Source organism: Varroa jacobsoni, unplaced genomic scaffold (genome assembly GCF_002532875.2).
Source record: "Varroa jacobsoni isolate VJ856 unplaced genomic scaffold, vjacob_1.0 scaffold_25, whole genome shotgun sequence".
Lineage (NCBI taxonomy): Eukaryota > Metazoa > Arthropoda > Arachnida > Mesostigmata > Varroidae > Varroa > Varroa jacobsoni.
This window is the reverse complement of record NW_019212927.1, coordinates 365,163-388,173: the sequence shown is the minus strand read 5'-3', so window position 1 is coordinate 388,173 and position 23,011 is coordinate 365,163. Positions and strand designations below refer to the sequence as shown.

The 23,011-nt window shown below is 35.3% G+C and overlaps 1 protein-coding gene across 2 annotated transcripts; it reads left to right on the top strand.

The window, feature by feature from the left end:
* Nucleotides 1-3,265: 3,265 nt before the first annotated feature.
* Nucleotides 3,266-22,975, top strand: LOC111258771 (protein FAM177B). 2 transcript variants are annotated; one of them, XM_022830296.2, is made up of 6 exons: nt 3,266-3,511; nt 8,150-8,244; nt 8,819-8,941; nt 17,855-17,975; nt 21,808-21,893; nt 22,528-22,975. In XM_022830296.2, the coding sequence occupies exons 1-6, from the start codon at nt 3,436-3,438 to the stop codon at nt 22,678-22,680; spliced, it is 654 nt and encodes a 217-aa protein (XP_022686031.1). In that variant the 5' UTR covers nt 3,266-3,435; the 3' UTR covers nt 22,681-22,975. The 2 variants fall into 2 exon arrangements, with proteins under 2 accessions (XP_022686031.1, XP_022686039.1); XM_022830304.2 differs by lacking the exon at nt 8,819-8,941 and having other exon boundaries at nt 3,268-3,511.
* Nucleotides 22,976-23,011: the final 36 nt, after the last annotated feature.

The following is a 23,011-nucleotide window of genomic DNA, read 5'->3' as shown; positions in this document are numbered from 1 at the left end:
TTTTACTTTTTTACAGATCAGTCTACATTTAAGGCTTTAGGTTTAGAAAAAAAACTTTTACTTTTGTCATCTAGTTCCGTATGTTCCTAATCTCGACCTTTAAGTAGAACACGATTATTCTGACAGTCGTTAAAAAATATCCAAACAGCAACATTCTAAATTATTTTTAGTTTCTTAATTTTTTTTATCTATCTATCTATCTAACACAAAATACAATTACAAATTCAATTGGTTAAAAACATATTCTCCTTACGGACCGAACGAGAAGATTGAACGAATATGTTTGTATAAGGACACAAGAAATTTCTCCATAGATTAAGGAATTATCGAAAACGATCCTAAACTACTGCAGGAGTGGGGTGCCGGCTTCCTAGGGCTCCAAAACACTGGATCAATGTGCCATTATTATTATTGTTGTATTGGTTGTCACAGATTTTCGGGTTTATAAAGGTCGAAATTTATTTTTCTGAGGGGCAAAGATTAATTTTTAGTTCTTTCTTAGTTATGTTCCACTTATATTGTATTGAACAAATCATCCATTATTTTCCCTTGAAGAAAGGAATTCGACGATCCCTTAGTTGAGCTTTCAAAAGTTTTTACAATGCTAATTAAAATCTTTATTTTAAAGGTTAAAACATTAACAGAATTTAATTAAAAAACATTAATAGAATAGCCAATACTATTAGTAAACCGCTAATCCGTGAATGCTGCGCACGAAACATGATTATGATTGATTTAGGATAGCTCGTGGAAATTACGTGTGAAAAGAACGTGTGTTGTTCTATAAGCTGAAACGATAGTCTGATCGAAGAATATTGTCTGAAGTTATGTGTTTGTATAATTTATTGTCACCTAAACTAGAATGCGATTAACTAAAGCAAAGGGATATAAATTCGGATTCCAAGGCATAATCGTAGCAAACTATAATGTAGTTGAACTACAACCTGTGCTTCTGCGAGTGTAAAAGTCTGTGCTCTAGCCGGGAGAATTCCAACCAGGTGTTGGGTATAAGCAAGAAAACACTGGATACATTTAAGCTCATCAAAGCAATAAATTTCTCTACCAATTGAAGAAATTAAAAAATATATTTCTAAAGGGTAACTCCTCGGTGTCTTATTGGGTAAAGTTGATGTTATACATCTATAAAGTAAAAGCTAAAATTATCTGAAAATTACGCGCTAGAGACGAACTCGTTCAGATTAAGTAATTTATAATGTTGCTTAATAAACCACAATATTTTTGGCACTATAGAATGTGTTAGTAGTAAAAATTAATTCAGGTACATTACCGAATTATATCTAAAAATTATTTTCGCTTTACCATTTCCCCTAAGCGTACATTTTAGCTAAATATTTGCGCTATACAGCAAGGCAAAAACAGAAAATAAGTAAAAACTAGGCTTGAAAATAGTAGAAGTAGAGTTGGTATGCTGGAAGTTACTTGTATGCAGATAATATATCGTGAGAACCAGTCATTTGTGAACAAATGCTTACTTGTATAGATCTGTTGATATGATTTAGTGATCATGTCCGCTGTCATTAAATTCTCTCTTATCGAACATACTTTGACTAACATGTGGCAACATGTGGTTGAGTCACCTTAGGATAAGTAGCGAGACACTTGCTTAATATTTATCAAATAACTTTTTTAAACGATCCGACGTCCGGCGTATTTATGACTTTTGCAATTCTATTCGTGGTAGTTTTCTAGTAGCACTAAAGGTAAAATAAATAATAAATCAAAAAAATGTATATAAAATATTATTATTTTTATAAAATGATTGATTTTTTTTATTTTTCGTTATTTATCGTTAACTAACGTTTCTAACAGCATTCACTAGTGATCCTCAGTATGTCACGGTTGTTTAACAGGCCATTTTGCAGTAACAGCAACAGAGTATCGTGTCGATATAGTGAAGAGATTATTTTATCAGCCTATGGTTTCTAAACACTATGCAAGGCGTTCGGAAACTTAAGCAACCTTGTGGGAAACAACCAGTTTCAAGCATAGGGTTTTCTACAATTCACTTCAATTTTTGCTATCTAAATACATACTCAAAAACAAAGCAAATCAATGGAATACAAAAAAGCTTTTTTAGAAAATATTTAAATTCGAAGAAGCATTAGGATCAATTTTGAACCAAAGCTTAAGGATATGAACTCTAGAGTTTGGTGCGTGAGAGTTTCACAGTATAACACAAATATTTTGGCAATGAAGTCAATGCACTTGCACTTAACCTTTTAAGAAATAGAGGTAACACATCCTTGCAGATATAGCTACCAACCCATTAAGGTTTTGACTAACGTTTGACGGCATTTGCGTTATGTATTTTCTCCGTTCGTAATTATACAAGCATATATATATGAAACAGTGTTACTATAAAGAATAAGTTATACGGCAGGTTGGTTCATACACCATTTAACTGATTCTTGCTTTTATGTAAAGTCTTTAATATGTCTTGTGTCCGGCACTACCTTTTAAAAATTGGTTCATACTGCTGAGCATAGCACGAATTGAAATTAATGTATGCCTTAATGCTTGGAGTTTTTCGTGCCGTGTAGAGTAGAGTGGTCTGAATAACTAGTGCCCATATATTTGAGTGCACTGTTATGATAATTTAAAATAAGAAAGATTCTCTTACGCTGGTTGATATTTCAGCTCTTAAAAAAACATTCAATATATCTTAATGATAAGGAAAAGTAAAGAATTACGGAAGATAAGGTTTTATTATCAAAGTTAGTAGCTACTTGTGTGGTTACCATGCCATTATATATACAGCCATTAGAGAAATTAAGTTCGACAAGACGGTTAGACTACTAACAAGAGCCCTCTTGATACAAAACCCTAAAATAGGTGATTTCAAAAATTTAAGATAACTAACTGGTACTGCTACGCATAAAAAATCTCATATAGCTGTTTAGCGTTGTTTCCAACGGCCGCTCTTTTCAGCGCAAATAAAAATATTTGTCTTTCGTTACCTGTTGATCTTGAATGTTTTGAAATCTGCGCCTAGTAACGTATAGCACATTGCTTCCTGACGAAATAAAAATATACATGCGGTGTGGTTCGGACGTAGACTATTTCATATGTGCCTAAATTTATTAGGCAACACAGTACCACTGTACCATCACAGGGACTTACATGATGTGTTTAACGTCTTCATATAGAGGGTCTGTTAAAGAACTTTGTGCAGGTACGTGGGTTCTCTCCACTTTTCCCTTTCCCGAATATAGGCGCGTCTCTCGCTTTGTGGTTGTTTTGGTTTTAGCAGCCGCTAAATCCTTCAAGTGTACACGAAGTAACGTGGGAGATCTGGGAAGTCAGGTCCAGTTCTATCGAATTCAATAACTATTCGTGCAGCTACAATAATTTTTGCAGCGGGTGCTATATTCGATTTGCTAAACCTTTGCCCATTTAGGTCCACGCACATAAATAATGTCTAGTCAAGCTGTTGATACGCCAGAAGTGCAACTAGGATTCAATGGCGGGGATACCGCAGACGCTGAAAAAGGTTTGTAGTACAACTGCAAATCCTTGAAAAAGTTTGCAGATGTAATTTAAAATGATTGTATTTAGCAACAAATCTAATGTGTGATCCGCATCAGCTACTCTAATTTCACAATCTGCGAAATTTCTGCAGCGTCTTTGTGGGTACTATAACAAAACAAAAGTCATTACTATACACAGCTAACATGACATAATGTGATATTAATGTTTTGAATTATAGTCACGTGAATAATCACAGTTTGCGATAATGCCACCAGGGCTCTCCGTCTTCAAACTAATGAGTATGACTTAATATAATACTACCGTTTTGCGTTGTAGTCACACGAATCACACCAACTTTTTCAATCCAATGCTAAGGATTCAGTTCAAAGAAGTGGGCGATTCTAAACGTAATACTCGAAGTATTTAAGTTAAATTTTTAACGCTGAAGTTCTAATATAGGACTTAGAAGATATAAGTATCGAACGAACATTTCTGTGAAATCAAGAAAGCCATTACGTGTGTTTTCCGGTAGGCTAATAATGGCATGTTATTTTTAATTTACTGTGTATTTGAGCTAAAGTGCAAATGCTATGAGATGTACTTAATCAAAGATAAAATTTTCTAATCTATTCAAAAAGTAGATATTTTCATATGGAACGTATTTCCACCAATTTGGATTAGAAAATGACAAACTCTAAAGCTGTTTATCGTCGACTGATTCTAAAACTTAACTAATAAAGATTATATATATAAATATCGTTGTGAGTCAAAAAATGTGTGCTGTGAGGAGTGGCAAAATGACGGTTTCCTCGCTCCATAATAACATCTCAGTTGTGCTCACTGTAGTTAATCTACTTGCTTGTATGTAAAATTTCCACTTGATATATGAATGGGTTTACCGTGATGATTATGTATTTTTCATGGTGCTTTAGTGGTGAAAATGATACTGGCGTCCGTTGTTATTGTTAGTTGGGCGGAGGCCAGTGATGGCAGGATGGCTTACCATGGTTCAGTCGTAACACGATAATCAAAAAGAACATTGATTGTTAAGGCTTTCGTGAATTTCTCTACAATCAGTTACAACTGAAGGGTGCTGCGCTGACGAAATCTATTCATGAAACGGACTCATTTGTAGTTATTATAACTGAGTATTTTATTAGTTGCTCAGCGAACGTCATCGATTTATTGTTGAATATTAGCGTGTGTTTTAAAATTTTTACAGTTATTTATTGTTTGGTAGAGACATCGCACCACGTAAGATCGTCTCAAATGTTAGAATGAGTCGATGGACAGAAATATGCTTGCTCAGCTTAGAGGGCGTACTCTCTTGTAGCGAATTTTAGCGATGTAATCTGTATGTAGCTTTTCGAAGCCAAGTATAGACTTTTTTTTGGGAAGGTCTTACATCTGAAAAGTAAAATGCTAGAAATATATCTCCGTTTTTTAATTATGGATTGGTTTGGACGTTTTACATCATTTGCATTTCTTTTAGCTATAAGTACATATGAAGCGTTGAACTGATAATAAAGCGCTATTTCGTAGAATAGGGTCTTTAGTCTGCAAGTTCATATTGAAGACTTCTTTTGGGCAAATCTACCGTTCAAGGACCCCTCATTTAGTCATATGTTAAACAGAAGCATAAAGATAAAACAGTTTATAGTTAAATACTAAGAGCTTTTATTTGTGGTGTGGTATCTCGAATATATTAGTGGTAGGGAGTATAATGATATTTACACTGGTCAGACATAATTGCGCGGCGAGCGATATGATGAATTTGAAAGTTAGAGAAAGATCTATAGGTTTTAGTTAAAAATCAAACAGAGATTTCGATTGTGAGTCCCGAGTTCTACTTTTAAATAAATAAAAAACCGTGGCAGGTTTATGATAGGCAAATCAAGTGAGTGTACCCACAAAAATATAATAAGCACGAACTATTGAGGATACAGTTCTTCGTGTTGAAGAACATTTAATAAGAATGCTAACCTACGATAGAAGCCATAATAGAGAAAAATTTATTAGATATTTTGTATGGCTAGATTTATAATGGTTATTAAGCTAGAATCTCATCGGTTCTCTGGGGCGCTATTCTAGTCAAAATCGAAGAGCTTGCCTTAAAAAAGCTTAGCAGGTCATCTCAGTTTTCGGATGGCGTTAATACCAGTAAGAATTTTTTACCATTGTTATCGTAAAAGGCTTCAGTACGAAATACTGACTATTGTTTTTTTTACCTGGTTTTCATTTTCTTGTTGGATCCAACGTCGTGGGAAATGGTAGTGCTAGTTTTAACATTTCTACGAAAATCGTACATGTGTTTCATATTCACTGCAATTAATAAAGGAGTATTCAATATTACCGACAATAGCCAGAAATAGCTAGTTTCTAATTGTCTACGCAATATATATCCCATGACTCAGAGCAATACGCTTACAAAGAATACACTGTTGAACGGACCGATCATTTTTTTCGACCAGATACCTGAGTAGAATGCTAGCCACTAGCATTTGATGTAGGTATTCTATGGACCACATAATCTGTTAGTCACGTAGATTTTACCATAGCTCATGGAATATCACATTAAGCTTTATTTCTAGCAATTTCACTTTTTCAAGAGAAGTGAGGCCGGCAGAAATTTGTTTTTGGAGGCGATGGAGACATTACAATAGATGAATTAGCAATGGTGACTATTGACGTTTGTAATAACGCTAACAGTTTTCTCATTGGAAAACCATGCGACGGCCAAACGATTTTGCTTCAAAGAGCATCTATCTTCTTCTTGATTACCGTTGCGGGCGTGCTTTATGGATAAGACCCAACGAAGTATTAAAGATAGAGAAGATTTGCATTATACAAATAGATAACTACTAGAATAAATCTACTTAAGAAATAATATAATGAGGCTCTGTTCTTGAAGTCGTGAAAGTGTAAGATTTATCAATATTGACTTTTATTTGACACTTTTAGGAAAACGTACAAAACAAATAAGACAATATAAGAAGTCTAGTGCATGTTTTGTTTTATTCGTAATTGTGAAAAAAAGCCCCACGAAATTACGAATCATTGTCTGCTCTACTCAATTCAGTGGAACTCAAATTAGTACATTTGATTCTTTGGGCCGCTTGACCTTTTTAAAACTACAAGGCCTACTAATACTACTTGAATATAATAAGATTTAAAGCTCAGGGCTTACTTGGCAGATAGTATAAAGCCAAAAACAATCATTATTTGCAATCTTCGTTTCCTTAAAGGCTATGTTTCACACAGCTCCTAAAAATCAAATTTGCGAAAATTAACGGACTTTGAAGCGCCTTTTTACATTTTGCTTTTGCTGGCAAATATACGAGCGAATTTCAACCACGGCATCTGGAATATAGACGCCGTGGTTGAACACCCAATGTTCGAACGCACAACAGGAATCGCGCAAAAAAATAATCTTAGTCAGCATACATTTCTTGTTTTAGTCGGTCACTTTCCAGTAGCACTCCAGGAAAGGCACCTGTCGAGGCATTCCAGTTTGCCCATAATATTATAACATAGTTGGAAAACCACTATCGCCTTTAACAGACTATAACGTCTTTAACACGATGCGAAGCACGGTATTCGCTCGATATTGATATCTTAAGAACTACGTTTCCTGTGAGATTTTCAACGAGCGAAATAGGCTCAAAGCACCGTTTCTGATGAGTCATAAGAGTGCACAAAATTGGAAATAACATACTGACGTATCAGGATGCTGATACCCCTCTCCTTACGAAAGATCTCATGCAATGTCATAATTTCGAAGGCGCACAAAATTTTCGGGTTCATCTATCAGTATCTGAGACAAAGGTGAGCGACATCAGCTTTTAATCCCACAAAATGATCGTACTTATTAAAGGAGATAGTAGTATTGCTGTAATTCTAGTTTGTATTTGAATATGCGTATCTAGTGCGTGAGTTTTGCCGTATCGTTACCGGTTTTCAAATGGCATTCGCTCAACATTTAATTCTGACAACGATCAACGCTGGTTTCTTCTTTGCCTCCTCGACGCTTAATACCGGACACAGCGATATTTGAAGACACTGACAATGTTGTTTGAAGTATATATATACGCATGATGTACACATTTGAGTATTATACGTTTATGATTGTAGATATTGATCACATAATATTTTTGTAAATGACAAAGCCTGGTATACCATGGTCATTGCTAATATTATACAAATAAAATTATTGACTAAAAAGAGTTTAGTCAATAATATTATTTGTGGTACTTCATATCCGGTGTGATGTATCACAGGTAGCTAAGAATGGGTTCACCTTTGAATGCAAAATGCAAAAATAGCTAATTATGTGGCTAGAATTTCTAGAATAAGGTTGCTCTTATTTGGTAATAATGACTTTCGCAACAAGATCTACACAATCTCAAGAAATACTATTAACTGTTAACGAAATCTAAAGTCATTTTCTCAAAAAGTTATCAGAAGAAGCTTTACCTAAAAGCGCAAACGAAATAGTATATTTAGTAACATTCGAAAGGATAGTTTTAATTATTTCTCTTTCTTGTAGTTATTATAGTACGCAGCGATAGATCCTACTAGATTTTAGTTAAGTCCCATCAGAATTGAATATTGTTTTTTCTTCTAATATATACTGTGGTCTCGTCGCGCTTGTTCGCTTTAGGCATATCAACAAAAACCCCGCGCAGAGTAATTCACTTCCAAGACGGTGACGAACTTGAAGAATATTCTACGGAAGAAGAAGGGGAAGTGGACCAGGTAAGTCAAATTACTTAATTTTACTTAGCCAGCAATAATATTTATTACGTGAGGGTGGGCATGATTAAATACACAAAAACTGAACCATTGCAGCATCATAATGGACAAAGACCAAGTAGAACATGCAACAAACGCATCTTAAAAAATTGGGTCATCAAGCAACCTTAAAAATAACATCGACTTATTAGAGCTCTCAAAATGACAACATATCTTGTTAATAAAGCTCAAGTATGTATTGTATTTTAATTCTCCATAAAAGCTACTGCATTGCTACTATAGCCAGCGCCAGATTATAAATGTTTGCACAGTGCAGGACAGCTAGATAAACAGTTGCTTTGAATGGCGTATAAGCCATGAATAGTTGCTCATCTACACGAGATATTGGGTTGAGGAATTTCAGCTTCACATGAGTTATATTACGGATAGAAGTATGGAGTACCTAGGTGTTGGTGTTGCTAATTTTTACAGCCAAGTCTGCACATATTAAACCTGGGTGAGGTACATACCAACCAGATGCTTATGCTCTATTGCGGTTCTATTAACTAACCGAAAAATTGAATATAATGTGCTGCAGGCGGCCGTTTCAAATATTCCGGGTTCCGCAGACAGTGGAGCTTGCAGTCTTGTGGAGAGCCCAGCAGGCCAAACAGCACTTGGGACACCAATGCTGAACGTCCTGGGTCCAGTGCTCAAGCATGTATTGTGTTTTAATTCTCCATAAAAGCTTCTGCATTGCTACTACAGCCAGCGCCAGATTGTCAATGTCCTAACTCCCTAACCTTCCATTACTTTAATCGAGTACTCGACGTATTCGTTACGTTAAATCAATCTAAGCCATAAGGCCCGCAAGAATAGTAACTCGCTCGTCTCTAGCGCGTTGTGTTGCGGTATCTTAATCACCTTGACAATCAAAAACAGTGTCTCACTGATAATAATTTTTTACTGCTTTTTTTTAACTGGCATTTTTTCCTTCTGTTTCCTTTGGCGTCTACCGAAGAATTGCCCTGGGAAGTATTTTTCCAAGGATTTTCCACCCAAGATAGGGCAATTTTATCTGGTTTTTTTTACCCTCTCAGAAAAATGTGAGAGGTGTGTTGCGACAAAGACATGTCTAATGCTGCGGAATGGTATAACTTCTGCCTGTTTCACTCAAATGAAACCCATTTCAAAACGCTTTTTACGGAACGATTACCGGTAGAGTCAGCTTCATGCGAGATGTTTCAGAGAAAGCTTCAGTTAGGTCTAGTTTCCGTCGTCGTGGTTTAACGTTAGCTTACGTCACGTATTTGTACGACAATATATATCTTGCAGGTAAATTATGTTCCCGTTGAGACTACCCACTAGATTTCAATCAAAATAATCAGTTTTTTAAATACTAGATGTTACAGTTGGAATCATCCATGACAGAAATGACTACTGATATCTTTACCTCGCTTTCAGACTTTTCTTGTGTAATTGTTCGCCATTTGTACTCTTTTATGTCATTCATTACCGAATCAATTCAGCCATCACTTCCAGCCTCGTCATCGTATAGATCTGATGCTTGATCACAGTTCCGCCGCTTCTTTGTTCAGCGATCCTAATCATTTTATTTTCAAGGACACTTTTGACTAGCGTGTTATCGTTCACGAGTTACTTTTTAGTTGTCTTTACTGATCACGTCTTCTTTTGCTGCCTGATAACATTTCTTGGTATTCCGTCTTTTGTAGAGAAAAATGTGAATTACCTGTCATTAAAAATAGTCTACTCCATCAAGATAACGATTTTACGATCAGAGTTACCCACGTTACTCGATAATGCGGTTATCGAGTGACTCACTAATACATGTCCTTCCTGCTCAGTTTTTTTTTCTAAAATATTACCTCTTCGTCAGTTTTAAAAGTTTATGGATTGTTTGTATTGCCAGACTTTCATGCTTCACCTACTACTCGTTTCTCAAATCGGTTCAGTATTGAAGCACTCATTATCAGGTGTTAAAGAAATTGTTTTATTTTACAATTTACTCTATTATGTTATTTATCGCGATCGTGTTCCTTCGCTGATTCTTAATCAAACCACGTTCTGTTTTAATGTATCTTAAAAACCATACCTACTTTTTGTACGTGGACTGCAAATTTTAGTTAGGTAAGATCAAAGTCTACACCTGGATAAGAGAGAGGTAATCTGTTTAAAAACCGTTGTTTGTGTTTTCCACTATATTTCTTAGCGTCGCACTTTTGTTAGCATCAATAATAAATGTACTGGTTACAATTGGAATAAAATATATGTCAAATATTATTTCCATATATTTGTCGGTCTCGGACTATGAACCAACATATTTTACTAGTTCAGCATATTGGTGGTACAGGCGCATTTACTATTTCTTAGTATATACTCTGGTGACTAACCACGCTTTCCTTTCATACAATTCATACTCAAATATCTATTTCTTATTTTTTCAACGTTCTTTTACTTAATGTTCTCTCTATTACTACGTAAAGTTTTACTGATCAAAGCAAACCATAACAGCTAAGCCATCGCACACAGTTTGGCGCGTGGTTCTATGCATAAACTAGTTACAAGAATAACGAGTAAGCTACAGCACAGTAAGGTCAAATTATGCAGCAGCCCTTTTTTTTAGTATTTAAGGAAAAGACAACGCATTAAGTGAGGTTATATAGACCATATAACAAATGTATATAACAGGAAACGCTATCACAAAACATGTGTGATGAAAGAAAAATAATTACTTCTTTTGATTAATTAAGTGTCAAATAGAAAAAAAAGCTCCTTTTGGCTCTTTGAACTCCCTTCCTTTTTTCCCCATTTTCGCCGCGCAGCTCGTGCAACCCACAATTCAAAGGCATAATATGACAAATCTGTTATCGTTTCTTCTGTCTCAAATTGTGTGTCGTGGTGAGTCTCAAAGGATTTATGTTTCCTGCAATAGAAAACTTCGACGAAAGTTGTTTAAAGATGTTTTTAGAGGATTATAGCTATGAACCGAGTCAACGATTGGGCTCAAAAAGGGACTGTTACTACTACGCCGCTTTTTATGGTCTTCAGTCATTTATTCAAACCTTAAAAAAAATCGGTGTCTGCGTTCCCTACGCTTCTATCAAAAACAAATCGGCTTTTCATTGCCTTTACAACTTGCCCAGAACCGAGGAATGCGCGCCCACAACGGGAAATTTTTGTACAAAATTATCGCAATTCAAAAAAAGGCGTTATTAGTTCCCAGTGGCGATTCTCAGTTAGGCCTCAACGGGCCCCTTTCTGAAAAAAAATAATGTCGTGTGCGTGGTGGAACTATATGAAATATAATATGCCAGAAAATGTAATACTTAAAGAAGGTAATGCGATCGATTAACATCTCTACGCAGACAAGTCACATCGGGTAAACGAGCTTATTCATCAAGAAAAACTTAACCAGCAAGGCTTGGGTATTCTTCTTCTTGACAGTGTTGGGCCGTACTACGCAAAAATCGTAAAAACACGTTTCAAAACAGAATCCGCCAAATTTTAGTGAACGGACGAATGTTTGGTGAATAGGTGCAAAGAGGTCGTAAACAATGAAGGCGACTAATCAACTAGTAGAGTACAGTTGTTTTCATTAAGAACATGTTTCAGTCATGTCCAGAAAAGTAGGAACTTAATAGATGTGTATTGACAAACATATTTCTAGTGATTCGAGGACGTAGTAGATGGGTTTTGTACATCGTACTTTAGTACCTAAGGGCTAGCTATCTGAATAAAAGAGTAATTTAACAAACAAGTAGAATGAATTTAAATAAACAGAGAAAATATTTAAATATACAGAGCATATCGTCGTACGAAATTTGGACGTTAAAATAACAAGTTCAAACATATATAGATTCATTTTTATGATAACATCTATATCCGACGGCAGAGTGTTATGCGAGTTATGATTCTTTTCGGCAATTTTCTAGCTATTTTTTGTACTATGTTCCACTCTTCATATATATAGTATGGCTGACTTACTGAGGTATTTCTGCTGTGGCAGTTTTATGTATGCGCGTTTAGTTTACTTATGCAAATATACAATATTCCGATTACTATAAACTCTCATGGAGCCACACTATAGACATGCTGCATTGCTTCGTAATTTCTATCACGGATTTATAATTGAATTGTTTCTTTACAGATAGCATGTACTTGATGTGTTATTCTATCAGCAATATGTAGATTATCCTATTAATCATAGTTGATGCAATCGTTAGAAATCGAAAAGGATTCACGAAACCAAAGCGCACATACACACAAAACTTGGATAATATGTTGAAATATATGAATGCTGGTTCTACGATGTTGTGAAAAAAGTGAATTCGTTTTCAAGTAGGCGATTTTGACAGGCCCTCACAATGAGAAAACGGTATTTCAGTTTGGGTGTGTCGACCGTAATCTCCATGAGCGGTTTTATTGGGTTAATCAAAATTCGCTTAGACAAGAAAAAGGCAGCTGCAGGTGTATTTGTCAACTTACGAAGAACATTCTGTATAATTGACCTTAGTATGTCGCTGAAAAAGCTGTATACCTATAGATTACAGGTGGGGTTTTACGTCGGACGTGCAGCAAGTGCAGGTAGGTAAAATTTCTTCATTAACGGAGCATTTCTTAGATGGAGTTGCTTAGGAACTATAGGTCGCTTAGTCTTTTCACATATCCGAAGTAATGTAATTTTCATAACCCTCTCTATTCGTTGATTAAACGATTGTATTACTTGTTGAAGACTCCGTGAATGACAGCGAAATGATAAGGGATGACCTTTCATTTAGACCATCATGAAAGGAAAAGCTTCAAAAACAAGATTGTTACAACGAAAAAGCGAAATTTATTGACGTAATGCATGGTTTCGATCAACTTTCAAAGTTAATACTACTTATGTCTTAGAAAGGTCTTGTCACCGCATCCAATATTGCCATATTGTCTTGCTAGAATGCTTATTAGCTATATATTAAGCTTTTTTTTTATAGCCATACACCTTAAAAATTGCTGGTCCATCATATCGTCTGTAAAAAAGAAGCGCGTTGTTTATTGTTAGACCTTCCAGCAAGGTCAGCTTATGACCCTAACTTTCCGTAACACGACTGCTAGTCGCTGTAGAGATCAAAAAAAGTTTTAAAACGAATTCTGAGTAGCACTTATTACTGATAAAACCTGTTGGTGCCAATTAAGCGCAGAATTAATATAATTTTATTAAAGCTGCATCCTGGTCAAATTCCTGGGTAAACTACCTCAAAAACCTAGTACACACATTTTGTAGGAAAATTCTAAATAATTAGGAAGGAGTTTCATTTTGAGACTATTAACTAATGTGACAAACGTGATTCCTCTTCCTTACAATGCTTCTAAATATAATTATGTATATTGGATGGTATTGTTTGATCGAAACTAACTAAAAACAAATAAAAGTAACTGAAGTATTGTGCGTGGAAAATAAAATTATGAATCGTAGTTGGAAATAAGACATTTAAACCGCATTGTGTTGTCGGCACTTTCTTCACTATAATTTATAAATGCTATTATATTAAAAGGTAAACTCATATAAAACATAATATACAATCAATGTTCTGCTATAGCTATCTTAATAGCAGTTGTAAAAATAAGTATACGTCACGAGGATAAATTGGGACTCTGTTTTTTGTGTCCTGAATGTTTAAATATATTCTTAATTCGTTAAAGAAGGTGATTTTCGTTCTGTGTCTAAGCTATCTCATATGTTGTAACAATCACACAGCTTTTCTAATTATTTGCACAAATATTGAAAAATGTAATACAATTTACACACTGCGTATGATGCCCGCTTGTCTATAGAGTTGAAAAATGGACTTGAGACAAACCTTGTCGCAACGTAAAATGCATTCCTTTGATTGCATCCCTTGGATTGCTCGAGTGTTTTTAACCTAACGGTAGAACTCTACCTGGCAGTAATAAGAAGCTTTTCTATAACAAAGTTTTTACATATTAAATATAAAAAATTTTCTTTTTCAGTTAAACACCGTACTATATTACCATGTCCCAAAGTGGTGTAGGACATTTTACAATTTCTTATTATAGAAATCGAAACAGTTAGCCTTGATATAACAATTATACCCCATATCACGATAATCCTATCGATGGGATGCTAGTGTCATTTAGTACGTATGCTGGCATAGTGACGGATATTACAACTACCCATTTTTCCACCACATTGTTCAGTTGACGCTATTTGCCAAACACGTGGTTCTCTCCTATTCCGCAGGCGATTAGTTTTGAAGAGTCTCTTTTTTTTTTAACATAAAAAGACCACTGACACTTTCGACGCAAAAGTAGGGTAATACTATATATGGAGTGAAGTTGCCTTCTGACAAAACTGCTTGAACCTATACCATCTTCTGTAATCGGGTTGCCGAAGAAAAGTTTGAGAATGCCCATTATTTTTTTGCGTGCTCAGCAATAATATTATTACCAACAATCAAAACTGTTATATCTGCTTTTATTCTCAAAATTATTGTTAGCGTAGAGGACAAAGATTGAGTATCATAAACTGCAAGACTAGGTTTATCTCGAAATCGCAGGTCCATTAAAAACCTGCGTACTTTTTATTATACTTAGGTTTTTATTGAATTTATAATTTGAAAATAGACTGAATTTTGGTTGTGAATCTTTGGTCTCACATTGTTCCTGTTTGTGTGAATACTTAGGACAGACAGCAAGACAAGCAGACAAATACGTTTTTTTTTTATTGGAACTATTTGCAACCATATTTGGTGCCAATTTATTCGTTCAATTTGCACAGGTAGCTTCATAATTACCACGGCAAAAATTAGGGGTCTCGTTTTCACCAGAGATCGGTTTAGGCAGTATCAAACTGTCAAAAATAGTCTTCGTATGTTTATAATGCTGGAGAACATAATCAAGGATATGCAAGCTCGCGGTTAAGCATGATCTTATCAAGCAGGGACTCGCGTCATACGTGCTAGATTGTGTGACAAGCTGAGAAAGTCGTCATAGGATTGTCTTTCCTAGGCACCGTTAGCTACAAGTCTTAAAAAAGATGTAAGAATACAACCTTTTTCAACTAATCAGGCCCCATGCTTCGGCATTCTATAGCAGCGAAATAATTAAACCGCCACCGAAACTGTAAGATCTATTGACAGTGAGTGCTTCGGCTAAAAACAATTAGTTTTTGATTTTTACAAAAACGTGAAATTTACAAAGTTTCATAATTTATGGCTTAATATATAAGTATATTTACTTCCGTGCACCAAATGTATTCAAATGCTTGTGGTACAAGCCTGTCGTCATTGTAAACGAGACGAAGACAACAGAGATTCATAAAATACCATTAACTTAAGTGATAGGATTGACCTTTATCAGCTTTCAAAAACGGTTGCTCCGAGGTCCAGTGTTTACGAGCTATCACGTGCATCTTGTGAAAGTTAGAATCGACCAGATCTGTACTGGTTGTGCTGCGCCGTAGACGCTTACGAAGAGCCCATCGCAGGAACCCAAGACATGTGTTTCATGCCTCTAAGATTCAGTTACTCGAGAAGTTCAAGCTTACAAACCATGTGAAGCGCGGTACCTCATGAGCCAAAAAGCAGCAACACTGCAATTCTAACTTGTTATTGAAAATTACTTCTGTCGATTTGCATTTCTTCCTAGCTCTGTGCGTAAATTAGTTTCCTATGTATTAGCCATCTATTTTCGCTACCTTATTCTATCTCCAAACTAACTTGTCATCCCATCTTGCTAGAGGTTTTCAGTACCGATGTTGAAAAGCTGGGCTACCCAAGCTTTAAGACTCTCTACGAAGTCAAATGTATGGTTACAAATATCACTTCCCATCATTTGGAACAAGGGAGCCGTACGCGCGGGGTCTGTACATTACAGTGAGTGTAAAATATTAAATATAGTGTCTCCCACTAAAGTGCTTGCAGGGCAGCTATACAGATCCTTGTTGATCATCTTGCTCTTCAGACGTTCCTTAGTCTATAAAGTCCTGGTTCTATAGGAATGTAGATTTCATTTAACTTGAGGCGTAGGCATATCTCCTAAAGCTATTTATTTTTTTTCTCTGTTTCGTATCAATGTAGACACCGTGTCTCGTCACCCGTAACAATTCTGTGTAGAATTCTATCATATTAACTGCACATTGTCCGATGCTAGGCGGGGCCTTAAGGGTCAATGGGAGCCGTGTTTTCTTGTGCACTTTATGCTGGCAATGGCCCCAGACTCCTAATTTTTGCCAAAATGTTCACACATTCAAGATGCCTTAACGTAATCGGATGTCTTCAACTTGTCTTCTTACTCACTAAATAAGCGGTTTCCCACCCGCAGTATTTATCCGTTTCGAATAATCGATCCGGGTACGGCATACCTCTAGGTTCAAAATTCTTCGAGCTTAACAAATCTCTCCAAGCAGTTTTCTTAGTTATACAGTGCACAAGTATCCTAAGCTGCTCCAACAGCTTGTTACTTCGGCAAAGGATAAAATTGAGTAGGTGTCCAAAATATTTTTATCTTGAAGCATGGCTCTGCCATAAATACAGTGGACCTAAAAAGAAGACCTAAGGGAAGTGCTTCTAAACGGTATATAGAAGCAAAACGTAAAGACAACAGGAAGGTATATTCTAACTTTAGATATATATATATATATATATATGAGGTTGTCGTGGTCTAAGTTTATCAACCAATTATGGCTATTTAATACGCACTTTTCTGAACTACTGTGTCTCTAATTCAACTGTTGATGGTTTTTCAACCATAATTAACGAACCAAAATCTACGAAGTTATAGGAGGTAATATCTGCATTAGTTTATTAAACGGACACCATAAGCTTTGACGGCTGCGCATTTGCCTTAGGGTAACGTCCCTTCGGTTCAGTTCCATCTACTCACCGATATGACTGTCCGCGATTATCACTATTTGTTTTTCATGATAAATCACCATTTGGTGCAACAATGGTCACTGTTGTAATGTGAGAGCAAAAACAGGTATACGTCTCTAGGCTTGTTTTTGATCCACATTATATCATGCAGCACCCATACTTTTTACTTAATTAGTTTGACTGAGGTGAACAAGTAAAAGGTTTCTATGCAGCAAACGTGAGTATTAATGGCCCAGCATTTTGAGGTAATTTGGCTGCTACTGCGTCACCTCCAAGTGGGGCCTTCCATAAAAATTTCGACTTAAAGACTTGCGGGTCGAAATTCTTCGAACCAATGGTTTAGTGTTTAAAGCGAACTTCTTTGGCTAACCGGTTCCGTCGCTGTAATTTCAAGTTAAAATTTACATCCATAAACTATTCATTTTCTGATTTTCGAAGGCATACGGAAACTCCCCTACTTGAAAAACACTATACGACTTAGCAATTCAAATTTAAAAAATACTCGGTAAAAAAAATCTCGGGTACAAAAAGATGGCGAAATATCGCATTATAGCGTCAGCTTGAAGTGTGAGATTAATGTTCATCATTTTTCACACCAAACGACCGAATATACACATGGCTAGACTACCTTACTTAGAATATAGTCTTATTTCAGGAAAATCAAATTATCTGTTAGTTTTTTTAGACTGAAATGCACATATTGTTCTTTGCTTTATCGATGTTCCAAAAACTTTCAGCTGGATATTACAATACAACGGATGGCCTTAATGGATTGGAAGTCGCTTCCATGGAGCTCGTACCTCTTGAATATTGGTGTTTTCGGCTTTCTTAAAGCTTTTAAGACATTAGAGTACGCAGGTGAGTTTAGTTGAGCTGATATTTTTAGTATATTTATTTCGCTCGCTATACGGTCGTAATTATCCCGAATTCCTAAAGAAGAATAGAAGGACGCTCGTTTTTGTAATTATCAGTTGCGAAACTTTTTAGTGCCTACGTGATTTCTATTGCTTATCAATTAATAGTCATTACGGCGGTTGTATTTGCAACAACGCATTTGTATGATGAAGTAGAGCTAGCTTGTAGGCATGGGCTAACTGACATTGATTTTTTACAGTTGGAATAAGAAAAATTAAGCTTGTACGCGGAGGATGGGTGTAGTTATATAGGTAGAACTAAAAGAAAAATATTGGATGAGAAACGGATCTTAGCTCACATTACCATCCTCCGATAGGCGGATTATCCTCTCAAAAAAATGTCAGATCTTGCGGATTGTTTACCTTTTCATAATTTCGTAGAACACCATTAGATCACGGTGGCTAGTCCAATAAACAACAGATCAATCGTAGGTGACGCCAGACTTCTAAAATGATTGAATTTCTAAATGCCATGGAATCTTTATGCCTTGTGAGTTTACGATGACGCAAGAATTTTAGAAAAACTGAAATTCGAAGAAAATACGCTGTTAAAGATTTGGGCTATAACTTTGGGCAAACCAGGGTTTCTTGCTAGTCCTAAGTGAAGGAAATGCTGTGTATAAACTCTACATTAATTCAATTCAAGCAAAACTGATAAGTGTAGACTAGGTAAAATGTTATAAATACATTTCACACAAAAACCCCAACGGAATTAACTTTTAGGCCGATAGTACGCCAAATGTCTCAGAAAGGTAAGGGTGCAAAATTCGTGACGTGAAAAGCTGACCGTTGGAGCTTATTTAGATGATCCAATTGGTAAAGAGCAACTTTCTTTTGAAAAGCCAGTAAGCTATAATGTAGGAAGTCTAGGATTATCAGAAATGGGTGTTTAAACCATTTTAATTGGTTTCAAGCCCTTTAAGACAAAACTTCATCGAAAATCGGAAGACGTTTGGAGTACAGCAACGACGTTAATATCGTTTTCCGCTAAAGAAATTCGGTGCAGATATGTCCTGTGTGAAAAGATAAATCATAGTTGATTTTCCAAGCTCTCGCTCATGGGCAGACGGGAGTTGAGTTGATATACTTAGTTGATACATTTAAGATATAAATCCTTTAATTCTATTATGTTCATGGTAAACAATAATAAATTATCATGCCAATGGCTAAATAACAGGCACACATTATAATCTACGGAAGCAAATACTTGTGTCAGCCTTAGCAGCAGTTCGTCAGCACATAATATATTGAGCGATATCCTAAAAAGTGAAATCTCGCTTGCTATGTTTTATATAGCTATCATACTATCGCAACTAAAGTTTTTTATTGTTGGATTTAATATTTGTTGCTATCTTTTTTTAGTTGTATTTATTTTTTTAGCAGTTCAGCAGTTAAAGAAATCATCGGGAGTAATGTAAAATAGATGCTTTTTGAGTATGAGTTTTTGAGGCACGTTTTGGTGTATGACGAGTTAGTGAACTTCTATTTTGTTGCTAATTTAATTAGGTGATGGCTAGTTTCTGCTGTTATATTAAATCAATGTCTATAGGCATTAGTTTAATTTCTATTTATTTTTATTCTTTATTCGTAATTGCCATATACATATGAATACCATCTAAGTTCTATATATTTTTAGTACCACGCTGTCCAAGCGGACTTTTTTTTTAAATCGGATGCAAGATACGATCTTTGGAGTGTTTTTTTGATAGATAACGGCTCTCTTTCTGCCTTAGATTTTTTTTTCGAGATTTAATGGACTATGTAGGGGTTGCTTATATATTGATGTAAAACTCATCGTGAGTTTCTTCTGTCTTTTATTGATATGTATGCCTCACTTGAGCTTATTTTAGCATGTCAAACCCAATACCCATATTTTCTATTTTTTGAACGGATGCTTCCATTCATCATTTCGTTAAGTTGGTTTATGATGCAGCCGAGCCATATAGCCGAATATGAACCTTCCTATTGCCAAGAATGATTTTTTTGCTGATTTTGCTTGATCCATTGTTTAGTATTTATGGGGACGCGCATATGTGGGATTTGATACCTAATTCCTCATCGGTGCTTTGTTTAAATTGAGCCACATGTGTTTTTGTTTTGCTTGTGCTGAGACACATATCGATCACACGTAGCCAATTGTCAGTTTTGCCATTTATTTCTGTTACAGTTTATCTCTTGCGCAATTCCTAGTTAGGATGCGAGTATCATCAGTGGACTGCATATTTTAACTAGAATACAGATTTCATGGACATTATACATACGTATTGTCAAAACAATGGGTCCCATAACCTAATCGCACGGGACATTTTTTTAGTAATTTTTTAGATTAGGACTCGCTTTATTCTGATCTTTTATTTGTTTTTTTATGTTATGGTTGAATGTGAGTGACCAGTGTTTTAGCTATATTTCCTAGGCTGAAATATTGCAGCTTTTTAATTAGATGTTAACTATTAACACTATGAGATCCTTTTCTTTAAATAAAAATTATATTTGCTTATTTATTATTCTTCGTGGCTTTCCTAAGGAAACTTTTGGCCATTGCCATTGCACTTCCTGTATTTTTACTAGCCCTGATTCCGTATTGGTTTTCATGAGTAGCTTTGCATCTATATAGAAATTGAGTCAGTTAATTATTCAAAACAGTAAAGACAGTAGATATTTCTGTTAATCAAAGATTGCCAAGTGTTGATTTGCCATCATTATAAGTAGAACGCGCTTACATTTATTTCAACTGTGTTCGAAAAAAAAATTTTGAGCGATACCCGGCTTCTACGGCTGTAGTAGACATACATCTATAGGGATTTCATCATCATCAGCCGCTAGGGTTTCAAATTTCATAAATAGGATTCAAAATCATTGCTAGAAAATATTCTAGAAGTTAAAAGCTAATTTGTTTCCAAACAGCATTTAAAAAGCTCTAACTTGTCTAAAAAGTGTTGTAATAAAATATTATAAACGTAATAATAATAACAAAAGTGATAGAAAATTACCTGAGTGGTAAGCCGGAAAATACAGCCGGTTAATATTAGGAAACCCACATTGCGAACTAACCAAGAAACTGAGCTACACGTTGCAATAAGTCTCTAGGAATAGCACAACCATCGGAAGAAAATCCTTTAAGGCAAATTTAGTTCTATAGAAGACAGAAAACTATTGCGTTATATCATCCACATTTCCGATGAGTAATAAAATCGGAAAAAAGGCTGCTGGATCATGACATCTTTGAGGAAGCTTTTATTATGGTTAATGAAATTTGCTTTAATAAGGCTTGAAGCAGACTCAATACACACGTATCGCATCACGAATTTCTGCTACTGAAAGGCATTAAATAAATAATTTTCAAATATATTTTTAACATAAATTATAAATATATTTTTGAAAATAACTTGCGCTATGTTTTAAATGAAAAGGAAAAACGGTGGCAGCGACACTACACGAAATGCTTCCTTAGGAGTATCGCTTGTTGAAGCACTGTTTATTATGCTCTTTTATAGTATAATTTTTAATCCATACATAACAAAAAATGGCATCATGTTTTTTCATATATAGCTGGTACACCGTATGTGCATTCTAACGAGAGACATTTTGTTTAGATAAATTGGATTCGCATCGTTCATTTGAAAGGCATACTGAGATATATAAGTATTTAAATTCAAAGTAAATTTATGATTTCCGCCCTCATATTTTCCTAAGACAAGAGAATTCGTTGGTATCTCAACAAACGCATGGTGTTCTCTATGTAATGTTATGCGGTATGTATCAAATTCTCATTGCAGGTGAGGTGTTGTCCTATAAATTAGGAATTACTACTCCAAAATATCAATCAGAGATTGAAGAGGCCGCAAGAATGGAGGCTGAAGAGGTACTATATAATATGGACTTAGTAGCACTTAAACGGAATCAACGTTCTTAAACTTTATTATGGTTATACTTACTCTAAAATATAATCTATAATAGTCAAAAATATAATTTCGTGGTCTCATGGGCATAAGTAAGAAGTTAGTTCATACGTAAATAAAGCAGAGTTAACTGGCCACATTTTCTTAGGTTTAACGGCGAATTGTTTTACCTCTTTTTTTTTGTTAACTTCGCCACAAACTGGAGCGGGAATTTGAACATCCCTACGTCGGTTTCTCCTTAAAACAGGGACACGTGTAAAACACATGTGACAAAAGTTTATCTCGCAAAAACTCAATTATTCGCTACCTAGTAATTGGCTGATCTGTTTCCTTACTTCTTAATATTACTTTAATATTTTTAAAAACGCATGTACCCTTTGCTTTCTATTTTCTGGGGTTAAGTTATGACACCCGCTTTTGTTTCATACGTACCCTGATTTTATAAAAGCTATCAAAAATAGGAACCAGTATAAAAAATATTCGCTATTTAGTATTTTTTGCTGATCTCTTTCTATGCTTCTTAGTATTAGCTCATCTTTGTGAAAACATATTATATTCTTTTCTAATCTCTGGAACTATAAAAATTCGATCATCTAGGAAGAGGAACGGAAGCGAGCTGCGAAAGACGCATCTTGGGGCGTGAATACAATTGCAGAACACGAAGTTTCTTCTGCGCCGTCAGTGACGCCGGTTCATCGTTTGCATGATTTTATGCCATCGCCTATCGCTAGTTCTACGCCAGTTCCGTAGGTCGAGACGAACATGGAACACATCCTGTTTTATACTGATTCCCAGCCCACTTAAAAGCCTTTAGGTTTGTGTTCTTTACACCATGAGTCAATTATTTCGAGTATGTGCAAAATGATACTGGAATGACTTTACATTTATAAGGTGAAAATCTACTGACATATCTTTTACCGTATTAGATATACTTAATAGTTAAAAAGTTTCGGGCTATTGGTCTGCGGCATTTATATCATAATGTGGGCTCTAAGTAAATAAAACACGCTTTGTGACTAATCCTAATTTAATTATTAATTTATAAGCAAGTATTGTTTTTTTTTACTTCATACTTCTAATG

Coding starts and splice junctions, on each gene's coding strand:
- LOC111258771 (XM_022830296.2), top strand. CDS start 3,436: ATGTCTAGTCAAGCTGTTGATACGCCAGAAGTGCAACTAGGATTCAAT. Junction 3,512..8,149: donor TACCGCAGACGCTGAAAAAG/GTTTGTAGTACA, acceptor TGTTCGCTTTAG/GCATATCAACAAAAACCCCG. Junction 21,894..22,527: donor CAAGAATGGAGGCTGAAGAG/GTACTATATAAT, acceptor TCGATCATCTAG/GAAGAGGAACGGAAGCGAGC.